We start from the raw sequence: 13,578 nt of genomic DNA, 5'->3' as shown, positions 1-13,578 counted from the left end.
ATATGTGCAGGTAGGAATGCTAGTGTGGTTAGCTTGCGTTCCAGAACGCTAGCCACTGTAAGCTAGCTAGTAGAAGCCTTACGGCTAGTRTTAGCTAGGATGCGCATAATGTGTAAGCTTGCTAGCAGCTACCTCGTGGCTAAGGTATGCCGTAGCTAGCATAGTGCTGGCTGAAGGGAACCACGTGGGGGCAGTTTGACATCGGGTAGGTATTCTCTTACAGCCACGGAGCCGCGAGGCTAGCCAGTAAGTCTAGTTAACACAAACAAATAAACGTGGGCTTAACTACTCTAGAGAAGGGAGCTAGCAATTYTACTGTGTTGCAGGCAGTAATGCTGGTTTGGTTAGCTTGCCTGGGTGTTAGCTAACTAGCAGCTACCTCAGGGTGAAGAGAGCTAACAATGCTACCATGTTGTGGGTAGGGTAAGCTAGCCATGGAGCTAGCTACCAACGGTAACTGATAAGTAAAAATACATTTCAACACAAAACCTTCCGGTTAGTACTCAACCTCTCAACAGGGTCTGAAGACCTACGCTCGGCAGCGATATTCTTCACAGTTCACTTGTGAGCAGGAAAACAGGTATCCAGTCAATCTGAGGAGAGCTAGAATAGAGATACTCTTTGTGAGGAAGAGAAATGAGAATTACCAGAGGCCTGGAGAGTGGCTCCTTTTACAGAAGTGAAGGTCTCACCTCATTGACCATTCTACCTGTCTCCAACAGACGTTTGGATTGGTACTTCTGGGATTAGGCAGTCCTTAGTGAACCCCCATATGTGATATATTGAAACGAGTATTTGAAAGAGAACCAATATGTAATTTTGTATTTTGGGTGAGCTATCCCTTTAAGGTCAAGAAATTGCAATACTTTACATAAGATACCCTCCATTAGTTCATCAAACCAAATCAATACACAACCTCATCCATCTGTCAACAGCTTTTGTGAGTGGCCAGTATCTATTAAAATGCAACACACAATCTAGACACACCGTTAGAGGTTAACAGAGCTTAGGCACACAATTATCGGCTAGCCAGAGCGTAGCCACACAGTTAGCTTGTACCTGGGCAGGAAGAGGTTGTGGAGGTGTTTGAGGATGGTCTGCACGTACAGGTTGGGCTCCTTGGCGATTGGCTGGGGGATGGAGTCGCGCGGAGCGACCAGCGCCATTATCCAGTCCGTGTAGACGTCCACGCACAGCTTGACCGTGTCCCCGTCCAAAGGCAGGGTCAGGCCGTAGCACAGCACCTCCATTGTCCACTTCACCTGTCAATCACACCAAGAACTCTGCCGTTAGAAAGAGACATTGCGCACCGGACTGCTGCAAGCTAGACAGTCAGATGTCATGTCAGTCATTGTCAGAATACTTGGGGAAAGGATGAATGACTTAACACTTGAAAGATGACCACAATAAGATGAACTATCGCTGCATTGAGGTAAACTATTTTCTTTATGCTTAATTATGCTGATTGTAGTGAAATTAACTTAATTTCAAACACAGGGCTAAAGTGATTGTTCATCCACATGAGTGACCGTGACTATATGTAGCATTCGAAACCTAGAGTGTGGATCAAAGCTACTTTCAAAAATGAATTCAAATCATTCAGAAATGTAGGTGAACTAGGCCTATTGCCTGGTGGAACCAGCCTGATTGCGGTGTTCACCATTCTGTCATGTCTCAAAACACAGCAATCAGGGTGGTTAGCCAAGCTAGGTGAACCACCCCTTTATAAACTACAGTGTTCTACACTAACTTTTTCAGTTGRCGGCACMAGCACATGATTTGGTCACACTAAAAATTGATAATGACCTGGCCTGTGTCCCATAATGCGCCTGCATTCCATACAGAACCAGGCGAATAATGACTAGCCATCTTTTAAATGAGCATGTCTTTGTGTTCTTACATTGATTTGGAAAGATTTACTGTAACAGCAAAAGGAGACAAATAAAGTGTGAAATGCAAAATCCTCTAGAGTGCAGAATCTAGACGATACTTGATACCAAAACGAAACAAAAAAAGAATAATAATAATTACGTGCATAATTTCAATAGCAGGTGATTTTATCTTTCACTTACAGGCCAGGCAAGTAGCCTATGCAGGGTTCATACTGCCAAGTCAAATTCGAGGACTTAAGGACTTTAAGTACTTAACTGTAATTTTCAAGGACCTACATTCTATATTTAAATTGTTGTAATAGCCTATAGAAGAAAATGTAAAAAAAAATAATAATAATAATATATTTTTTTAATTCAACCAAAATGTACAGTGGTTCCTCCTTTAAAAGTTGTCATACTGCAGCACACCTTGCGGGCTGCTGCAGCATTCTGTGGCACGTTATTTATTTGTCAGACATTTTTTCTGTTAGTGCTAGTTTGACCACCAGAGGGCATCTTTGAGAAGCATTTGACTTCCATATTGGCATTACCAAAGAATTTAAAACCTTTTTTGTAATAACATAGTAAGTGGGATTGATTAAGAAATGTGTCTTAATTCATTTGATTAATATACTATGGTGTTTCTATTCTGAGAAAAACTAAAAAATGAAACCAACAGGGTTTCCGTTGGGATGGAAAATACGGCACTGTACAACGTGACGGTCGGGAGTAGGCTACAGCATAAGAGGATTGGAGGATTCTAAATTAATATCTAAGGGGCATAACATTTCCAAACCCTAATTGTAGTGTAACCGAACTTTCAGTTGAGCATACTTGCTCTTTGACTTCTACTTCTCTACCGGAAGTTGATGCTGTTGCTATGCAACCTCTTGCTAGCTAGTTAGCATAACACATTACTATTGGGTGGGTTCTTAAATTCAAAATCGGGAGAGCCTGCGCTCACAAACTCAGAGCGTTTTCAGATTGTAAATTCAGACCGTTTCGCTCTCGGAGCGCACACCGGAAAATCGGGCTGAGGAGTAGGGTTGATTTCAGCATTCTGGCCTTACAATGGCAGTCAAGCACCCAAGCTAACATTGGCTAGCTACTTCCAGACACAAATGAGAACACTCGCCCTAGCAAAGCTGGTTAGGGAGTTTGTGTTAACTAGAGCGTTGGTGACTGTAACTGTGCTGCTGGAAACAATTGAATTTGGTTTTTTTGCAGGACGTTTACTGACACCAGCCATTTTCAACGGGTGTTGAGCACTCGTAAATTCATTATTCTGCGCTCTGGTAAACTCAGACGAGAGTGCTCTGAAATCAGTGTAGATAGCCAGAGTAAATTTACGAAAGCACCCGAATGTCCATTGAAAACGCACAACGACTATACCATTTACAGTTGAAGTCGGAAGGTTTTCAACCACTCAACAAATTTCTTGTTAACAAACTAGAGTTTTGGCAAGTCGGTTAGGACATCTACTTTGTGCATGACACAAGTCATTTTTCTAACAATTGTTTACAGACAGATTATTTCACTGTCTCACAATTCCAGTGGGTCAGAAGTTTACATACACTAAATTGACTGTGCCTTTAAACATCTTGGAAAATTCCAGAAAATTATGTCATGGCTTTAGAAGCTTCTGATAGGCTAATTGACATCATTTGAGTCAATTGGAGGTGTACCTGTGGATGTATTTCAAGGCTTACCTTCAAACTCTGTGCCTCTTTGCTTGACATCATGGGAAAATCAAACGAAATCAGCCAAGACCTCAGAAAAAAAAATATTGTAGACCTCCACAAGTCTGGTTCATCCTTGGGAGCAATTTCCAAATGACTGAAAGTACCACGTTCATCTGTACAAACAATAGTATGCAACTATAAACACCATGGGACCACGCAGCCGTCATACCGCTCAGAAAGGAGACTCGTTCTGTCTCCTAGAGATGAACGTACTGTGGTGCGAAAGGTCATCAATTCCAGAACAACAGCAAAGGGCCTTGTGAAGATGCTGGAGGAAACAGGTACAAAAGTATCTATATCCACAGTAAAACAAGTCCTATAGCAACATAACCTGAAAGGCCACTCAGGAAGGAATAAGACACTGCTCCAAAACAGCCATAAAAAAATCCAGACTACGGTTTGCAACTGCACATGGGGACAAAGATTGTACTTTTTGGAGAAATGTCCTCTGGTTTGATGAAACACAAATAGAACTGTTTGGCCATAATGACCATCGTTATGTTTGGAGGAAAAAGGGGGAGGCTTGCAAGCCGAAGAACACCATCCCAACCGTGAAGCATGGGGGTAGCAGCATCCTGATGTGGGGGTGCTTTGCTGCAGGAGGGACTGGTGCACTTCACAAAATAGATGGCATCATGAGGGGGGGAAATTGTGTGGATATATTGAAAGCAACATCTCAAGACATGAAGTTAAAGCTTGGTTGCAAATGGGTCTTCCAAATGGACAATGACCCCAAGCATACTTCCAAAGTTGTGGCAAAATGGCTTAAGGACAACAAAGTCAAGGTATTGGAGTAGCCATCACAAAGCCCATCCTCAATCCTATAGAAAATGTGTGGGCAGAACTGAAAAAGCGTGTGCGAGCAAGGAGGCCTAAATACCTGACTCAGTTACACCAGCTCTGTCAGGAGGAATGGGCCAAAAGTCACCCAACTTATTGTGGGAAGCTTGTGGAAGGCTACCCAAAACATTTGACCCAAGTTAAACAATTGAAAGGCAATGCTACCAAATACTCATTGAGTGTATGTACACTTCTGACCCACTGGGAATGTGATGAAATAAATAAAAGCTGAAATAAATTATTCTCTACTATTATTTTGAAATTTTACATTCTTCAAATAAAGTGGTGATCCTAACTGACCTAAAATAGGGAATTTTTAAAAACTGATTTTAAATGTACTTGGCTAAGGTGTATGTAAACTTCCGACTTCAACTGTATATATATAAATAAATAGGTCAAAAGTTTTAGAACACCTACTCATTCTAGGGTTTTTCTTTATTTTCATTTTCTACATTGTAGAATAATAGTGAAGACATCAAAACTATTAAATAACATATGTAATTCTGTAATACCAAAAAGTGTTAAACAAATCAAAATATATTTTATATTCTTCAAAATAGCCACCCTTTGCCTTGATGACAGCTTTRTACACTCTTGGCAACCAGCTTCAACCCCTACTCATGAGGTAGTCACCTGGTATACATTTAAATTAACAGGTGTGCCTTGTTAAGTTCATTTGTGGAATTTCTTTCCTTCTTAATGCTTTTGAGCCAATCAGTTGGGTTGTGTCAAGGTAGGGGTGGTATACAGAAGATAGCCCTATTTGGTAAAATACCAAGTCCATATTATGCAGGAACAGCTCAAATAAGCAAAGAGAAACGACYGTCAATCATTAGYTTAAGACATGGTCACTCAATACACAACATTTCAAGAACTYTGAAAGTTTCTTCAAGTGCAGTCACAAAAACCATCAAGCRCTATGATGAAACTGGCTCTCATGAGGACCACCACAGGAAAGRAAGACYCAGAGTTACCRCTGCTGCAGAGGAGAAGTTYATTAGAGTTACCAGCCTCAGAATATGCAGCCCAAATAAATACTACAYRGAGTTCAAGTAAMAGACACATCTCAACATCAACTGTYCAGAGGAGACTGTGTGAATCAGGCCATCRTGGTCAAATTGCTGCAAGAAACCACTACTAAAAAGGACACCAATAAGAAGAAGAGACTTGCTTGGGCCAAGAACSACGAGCAATGGACATTAGACCAGGGGAAATTTGATCTMCGCATGTGTGGTTCCCACCGTGAAGCATGGAGGAGGTGTGATGGTGCTTTGCTGGTGACACCGTCTGACTTATTTAGAATTCAAGACACACTTAACCAGCATGGCTACCACAGCATTTTGTAGMKAYACMMYMYCMCMYSTSTYKYRCWYKKRSWMTMWYWTKTKTTTYWMMASRRSAMWRWSMCMMAACACACCTCCAGGCTGTGTAAGGGCTATTTGACCGAGGGGAGTAATGGAGTGCTGCATCAGATGACCTGGCCTCCACAATCACCAGACCTCAACCCAAATAAGATGGTTTGAGATGAGTTGGACTGCAGAGTGAAGGAAAAGCAGCAACCAGGTGCTCAGCATATGGGAACTCTTGAGAGAATGCAAAGAATGTGCAAAGCTGTCATCAAGGCAAAGGGTGGCTATATATTTTTTGATTTGTTTAACACTTTTTTGGTATCTACATTCCATGTGTTATTTCATAGTTGATACCTTCACTATTATTGTACAATGTAGAAAATAGTCAAAATAAAGAAAAACCCTTGAATGAGTATGTGTCCAAACTTTTGACTGGTACTATATAAATAAGTGCACGACAAGAGACTTATCTGGCAAACTAAAATTAGCAGGAATGAGAAAGAGAAGGGACTTAAGGCCATGCATACATTCTTTGGCAGATGGTTTACATGTTCCTTCGCCTATTACAAACAAGCCTTATCTGGCTGCTGAGACTGGATTGGGGGTGAGCTCAAAGAGACGTTTTCCACTGGGGTGGAGAAACACTGTCACTATAAAGCCGCAGGGGTTGAATGCCCCGGAGGTATACTCAGGAAATCCTGTTATGTTATCAAGCAAGCCCAGAGGCCTGGGGGTATCCGAGCTACGAGGCAAACATGATGGGGAAGTAAGCAGTACATTTTCCACAGACAAAAGGGGGTGGAAAATGCTATTTTTCACCCAGCAGCAATCAGAGAGAAGAGATTTGAAAACACAACATAATTTAGAGAGGGAGGTGGTGGTGGCGTATTTTTCAATCAAGCACAGTAGAAAAAAATTATAATAATATTTCAATTTCCAGGATGTAGCCTTAGTCCAAATGTGCAGGTAACCAAGGAGGCTGAATGGTCTTCTAAAAATAAGGGACTGACAAAGCCTAGCCTATGAAAGGTGTGTTGGATGTATCATGTAGCCTATGTTTTTGAGGAAATATGCAGAACAATGTCAGAAGAACTTGGWGCTAAAGAGGGAAGAAACTTGTACTTCTCAATTCTAATKAGTGGCAGTGAAGTGGAGCTTGACATTAGTATACTCTCCCTGTACCTACAGCAAAAAAATCAAGTAGGCCTAGTTGGGGAACTACCCTAGAAATCCAACATTCCAACTCCACTTTCAACTGACAGCTGTAGCTAGCTTATTCCCCTTGAATGTAAAATGTGAGATGGAATGTTGGGTTTCTAGGGTAGTTCCCCTAGATGGGCCAAGTCAAAAAAAGTATCCACCTGTATGGCTTACACATGCATCTACATACACATCTGATTCAGCCATGCAAAAGAATCTGGGTTGTTTTCAGCACAGTCTGCCTACCTCTTTGTCGGTCTTGAGCAGGCTATCGGTGGACAGGGTGCCCAGGGTCACCCCCAGAGGTCTAACCACTGCATTGGCCACGTCGCGCCCCACCACCGGAGGGTACGAGTGAAGGACACTCAGGTGGCCTAGGTCGCTCTGCACCACCAGGTGCAGAGACCTCCATTCCGAATACATGGCGGTGGCTTTTGCTTCTACTGGGTCCAATTGTTACCTGTGTGTACAGAGGAGTGGAGTCAGCATATGCGTAAACAGAGTGGACTCAGAGCCAGCCTGAAGTAGACGTATTAAAGCAACAACAAATGCCCATTACATATAAGGTGGACCCTGATGCTTGATATTCCCATAAGTTCATATTCAGTTTGACCTTTTCATGTAGCTTCAAAAATACAAACATGTCAAAGGCAAACTGTGTGAAAAGGMACAATTGAAGTAGACCCACGCTGTGAATACGACATTGAACAGAGAGAGAGCCTTGACGTGTTATCGCCAGAATTATCTAAAAGGAATGCTAATATTAACAAAAAGGGCTTCACTGAGAGTGCCAAATGCACTTTGCAAGTGCCAAATAGTGGACTGGAGACAGATACTGTTCAGGTGCACAACAGTAAAATTTAATCTTGAAAAGCATAGAAGACGTGCACAGCAATAACTTAGTGCACAGCTCTTTCTAGAAATAAGTTAGCTAGCTAGCTGAGCCTAAAAACAAAATAGAAGTAACATATTAGCTAGCCAGCCAAGTTGCCTAAAGATGTTTTGACTCAAGGTTAGGCAAAACCAAATTATTGCTGGGTAACGTCAAAAAATAAAAGGCAACCCTGAACCCATTGACAACTGCATGATAAACAGACAACAGGCCCAGATTGCATGAGCAACAGACACACACTTGCTGTTTTGCTATACTAGCTACACTAAAAAGAAATACAAATGCAACAATTTCTAAGATTTTACTGAGTTGCAGTTCATAGAAGGAAATCAGTCAAATTAAATACATTTATTAGGCCCTATTTCACATGACTGGGCAGCCCTATTTCACATGACTGGGCAGGGAGCCAGTCCCCCCCCGGCTGCGGATGTGAGGCCGGTTGGACATACTGACAAATTCCCTAAAACGACATTGGCTTGTGGTAGAGAAACTAACATTCAATTATCTGGCAACAGCTCTGTTGGATATTGCTGCATTCAGCATGCCAATTGTGCAGTACCTCAAAATTAGAGACATCTGTGGCATTGTGTTGTGTGACAAAACTGCACATTTTAGAGTGGCCTTTKATTGTTGCCAGCACAAGGTACAGCTGTGTAATGATCATGCTGTTTAATCAGTTTRTTGATAGACCTTCCACCTGAGAGGTGTGGCATATCTTGGCAAAGGAGAAATGCTCACTAACAGGGATGTAAACAACTTTGTGCATCGTGAAATTAKTCAGACCCCTTGACTTTTTCCACATTTTGTTACGTTACAGCATTATTGTAAAACGGATTAAAATTGTTTTCCCCTCAATCTACACACAATACCCCATAATGACAAAGTGAAAACAGGTTTAAGAAAACGTTGCACACTTGTTAAAAAAAATGTTAAAACAGAAATAACTTATATACATAAGTATTCAGACCCTTTGCTATGAGACTTGAAATTGAGCACAGGTGCATCCTGTTTCCATTGATCATCCTTGAGATGTTTCTACAACTGGATTCCAGTACATCTGTGGAAAATTCAATTGGTTGGACTTGATTTGAAAAAGGCACACACCTATCTATATAAGGTCCCATAGAGCATATAAGAGCAAAAATAAAGCCAAGAGGTTGAAGGAATTGTCCGTAGAGCTACGAGACAGGATTGTGTTGAGGCACAGATCTGGAGAAGGGTACCAAAACATTTCTGCAGCATTGAAGGTCCTAGAACATAGCGGCCTCCACCATTCTWAAATGGAAGTAGTTTGGAACTACCAAGACTTCCTAKAGCTGGCCACCCAGCCAAACTGAGCAATCGGGGTAGAAGGGAGGTGACCAAGAACTGACAGAGATCCAGAATTCCTCTGCAGAGATGGGAGAACCTTCCAGAAGACAACCATCTCTGCAGCACTCACCAATCAGGCCTTTATGGTAGAGTGGCCAAATGGAGAAGCCATTCCTCAGTAAAAAAGGCACATGACAGCCCGCTAGTTTGCCAAAGGGTACGTAAAGACTCAGACCATGAGAAACAAGATTCTCTGGTCTGATGAAAACAAGATTGAACTCTTTGGCATTAATGCCAAGCATCACATCTAGAGGAAACCTGGCACCATCCCTACGGTGAAGCATGGTGGTGACAGCATCATGCTGTGGGGATGTTTTTCAGTGGCAGGGACTGTGAGACTAGTCAGGATCGAGGGAAGGATGAAYGGAGCAAAGTACAGAGAGATCCTTGATAAAAGCCTGCTCCAGAGCACTCACTACCTCAGACTGGGGGCGAAGGTTCACCTTCCAACAGGACAACAACCCGAAGTACACAGCCAAAACAACACAGGAGTGGCTTCGGGACAAGTCTCTGAATGGCCCAGCCAGAGCCCGGACTTGAACCCGATCTAACATCTCTGGAGAGACCTGAAAATAGCTGTGCAGTGACGCTCCCCATCCAACCTGAGAGGATCTGCAGAGAAGAATGGGAGAAACTCCCCAATTACAGTTGTGCAAAGCTTGTAGCGTCATACCCAAGAAGAATTGAGGCTGTAATCGCTGCCAAAGGTGCTTCAAAGTGCTGAGTAAAAGGGCTGAAAACGTATGTAAATGTAATATTTCGGTTTATTTTTTGGAAATAATTTGGAAACATAAAAAATTATAAAAATGCAGCTAGATTAGACAAYTGTAATCAGAAGATACTATTAACGTAAATATTGGCAGACACGAGAGGTATGTGGCAGGGTCTACAGTCAATCACTGACTACAAAAGGAAAACCAGCCCTGTCGCGGACCACGATGTCTTGCTCCCAGATCAAAACTAAATAATTCTTTGCTCGCTTTGAGGACAACAGTGCCACTGACACAGTCCCGCTACCAAAACCTGCGGCTTCTTCACTGCAGCCAACGTGAGAAAAACATTTAAATGCGTTAACCCTCGCAAGGCTACCGGCCCAGACGGCATCCACAGCCGCGTCCTCAGAGCATGCGCAGACCAGCTGGCTGTGTGTGTTTACGGACATATTCAATCAATCCTTATCCCAGTCTGCTGTTCCCACATGCTTCAAGAGGGCCACCATTGTTTCCTGTTCCAAGAAAGCGAAGGAAACTGAGCTAAATGACTATACACCCGTAGCATTCACTTCTGTCATCATGAAGTGCTTTGAGAGACAAGTCAAGGACCATATCACCTCCACCCTACCTGACACCCAAGACCCACTCCAATTTGCTTACCCCCCAATAGGTCCACAGACGACGCAATCGCAATCACACTGCCCTAACCCATCTGGACAAGAGGAAACCTATGTAAGAATGCTGTTCTTCGACTACAGCTCAGCATTAACACCATAGTACCCTCCAAACTCGTCATCAAGCTCGAGACCCTGGGTCTCGACCACGCCTGTGCAACTGGGTCCTGGACTTCCTGACGGGCCGCCCCCAGGTGGTGAGGGTAGGTAACAAAATCTCCACCCACTAATCTTCAACACTGGGGCCCCACAAGGGTGCGTTCTCAGCCCTTCCCTGTACTCCCTGTTCACCCATGACTGCGTGGCCATGCACGCCTCCAACTCAATCATCACGTTTGCAGACGACACTACAGTGGTAGGCTTGATTACCAACAACGAGGAGACGGCCTACAGGGAGGAGGTGAGGGACCTCGGAGTGTGGTGTCAGGAAAAAAACCTCACACTCAATGTCAACAAACAAAGGAGATGATCGTGAACTTCAGGAAACAGCAGAGGGAGCAGCCCCCTATCCACATCGATGGGACAGCAGTGGAGAAGTTGGAAAGTTGAGTTCCTCGTACATATCACGGACAGACTGAAATGGTCCACCCACACAGACATCGTGGTGAAGAAGGCACAGCAGCGCTCTTCAATCACAGGAGGCTGAAGAAAATTTGGCTTGTCAATAAAAACTTTTACAGATGCACAATCGAGAGCATCCTGTCGGGCTGCATCCACGCCTGGTACGGCAACTGCTCCGCCCACAACCGAAAGCTCTCCAGAGGGTAGTGAGGACTGCACAACCCATCACGGGGGCAAACTACCTGCCCTCCAGGACACCTACACCACCCGATGTCACAGGAAGGCCAAAAAGATCATCAAGGACAACAACTACCGAGCCACTGCTGTTCACCCCACTATCCTCCGGAAGGTGAGGTCAATACAGGTGCATCAAAGCGGAGACCGAGAGACTGAAAAACAGCTTCTACTCAAGGCCATCAGACTTAAACAGCCATCACAAACATTGAGTGGCTGCTGCCAACATACTGACTCATCTTTAGCCACTTTAATAATGAAAAAAATGTATGGAATAAATGTATCACTAGCCACTTTAAACAATGCCACTTTATATAATGTTTACATACCCTACATTACTCATCTCATATGTATATACTGTACTCTATACCATCTACTGCATCGTGCCTATGCCTTTGGCCATCGCTCATTCATATTTTTTTATGTACATATTCTTATTCATTCCTTTACACTTGGTGTATAAGGTAGTTGTTGTTAAATTGTTAGGTTAGATATACTGTTAGATATACTGCATGGTCGGAACTAGAAGCACAAGCATTTCGCTACACTCGCATTAACATCTGCTAACCATGTGTATGTGACAAATAAAATTTGAAGAATAAATGCAGATAAAATAATGCTGTCATTGAAAAGTGTACACCCAATGTAGGCTACTGCCCATTTAAGAGCTAGAATTAATTTGGTACCCCATGTTGTGATTTTTTTTTAGCATATAGATTACATATTGCAAACAAACAATCAGAACAAAAACTCCCACACGTTGACAATCGCTAATCAATACCCAAAAACAGCAGACATTTTTTTCTGCGAACCTACACATCATCTTCTGTCTTGTGGCACCATCTAGTGCAGGGTTTCTCAAACTCGGTTCTGGGGCCCCCACTGGATACAAGTTGATTGTTGCCCTAGCACTACACAGTTGATTTCAAATATTCAAAGCTATGGTTATTTGGTTGGTTATTTGAATCAGCTGTGTAGTGCTWGRGCAAAAACTAAAACGTGTACTCTGRGGGCCTAGGACCGAGTTTAGGAAAACCCTGGTCTGGTGTGGGATTAATGACAGGCGAACCTGGGGGGCTTTGTGTTCACAATGCCCTAAAAAAAGTGAACCGGACCGCGGAATTCAASCGAACCGAACTCAGACCAACTCTCGGAATGGTCTCAGTTCGGTTCGCTTCGGGGGCCCTTAATGGGTTTGAGTTCCGTTGCAGTGCTCACACTGAACAAAACATTAAGAGAACCGCACTGAGTTCACWAAATKTGTCTGAAAGGAATCAATTGTGAAAACACCCTTAACCCGAACTAAGGGGAGGGACCTACCTGRATTTGTCTAATAGAAACTCGTTCTTTCTGCAAAACCCAAATGTTTGGACTAATGATTAACGTTAGTTACAACCATGTTAACTAGCTGATGATATCTTCAACAGGCGCGAACTAGCTATGTCTTCAATGGTACCAATGCATTGGGACATTTAGCTAAGTAGCAAAATTAGCTTTATGGCAGGTAGCTAACACAGTCGAAAATGAACATAATGCATGGCTAGCTATAGGCAACTTACGCTGTCACAACCTGTACAACCAGCAAAGCGGGCTAGCAAGCAAGTTTCAGCCAGCGTTGTGTGAAGCAGTGTCTCACTGTTATTGAAGGCCGCACGGGCTAGCTGGAGCTAACGGTAGCTAGTTTGCTAAGCTAATGAAAACAATAACACAACAGATCAACCGCAGCTGGCTGTATATTGCTATTTACCTGTGTCGGAAGGAAATACTGTCATATCAACCGTCCGTTTTCTCAGCAAACTACACTAACTAGGATATTGCAGGACCATCTTTGAAGCAAATTCACATCCAATGACAAGCATACATTCGACGTTAATCGTCGAATCGTCATCCGGTTGACGGCTAGCCTCAGTAGCTACTGGCAACTGAACATAGAGATAGATAGATAGAGGAATCATCATGGATATAACACGTTTTAGAATGAAAATTGCCATTGCGGGCTTCAACCATTTTAAAGTAGTCAACTGGGTGGGGATTCCTATGAGTTGGGAGCAGAGATAGCCTCAATGGCACTTCCCATCCTGTCACAGACGCTAGAATACCACAGATACAAATATACGTTCTCTATCTATTT

General features: G+C 43.0%; 1 protein-coding gene across 9 annotated transcripts in view; it reads right to left on the bottom strand.

Moving 5' to 3' along the window:
• LOC111961905 (ral GTPase-activating protein subunit beta-like) overlaps positions 1-13,369 on the bottom strand; it is a 90,510-nt gene extending 77,141 nt beyond the window's left edge. For 3 of the 9 annotated variants that reach the window (XM_023984609.2, XM_070440223.1, XM_023984621.2), the window contains exons 1-3: positions 13,195-13,365; positions 7,249-7,462; positions 1,060-1,262 (exon numbers count right to left, since the gene is read on the bottom strand). In XM_023984609.2, the coding sequence (XP_023840377.1) occupies positions 1,060-1,262; positions 7,249-7,425 (380 nt within the window). In that variant the 5' untranslated portion in view covers positions 7,426-7,462; positions 13,195-13,365. Of the gene's footprint in view, positions 1-1,059; positions 1,263-7,248; positions 7,463-13,006; positions 13,165-13,194 lie in introns of those variants that run through there. The other 6 variants (XM_023984599.2, XM_070440148.1, XM_070440197.1 and 3 more) reach the window with 4 other exon arrangements.
• Between the last annotated feature and the right edge of the window lie 209 nt (positions 13,370-13,578).

Source organism: Salvelinus sp. IW2-2015, linkage group LG1 (genome assembly GCF_002910315.2).
Source record: "Salvelinus sp. IW2-2015 linkage group LG1, ASM291031v2, whole genome shotgun sequence".
NCBI lineage: Eukaryota > Metazoa > Chordata > Actinopteri > Salmoniformes > Salmonidae > Salvelinus > Salvelinus sp. IW2-2015.
This window is presented reverse-complemented; position numbering and strand designations above follow the sequence as displayed.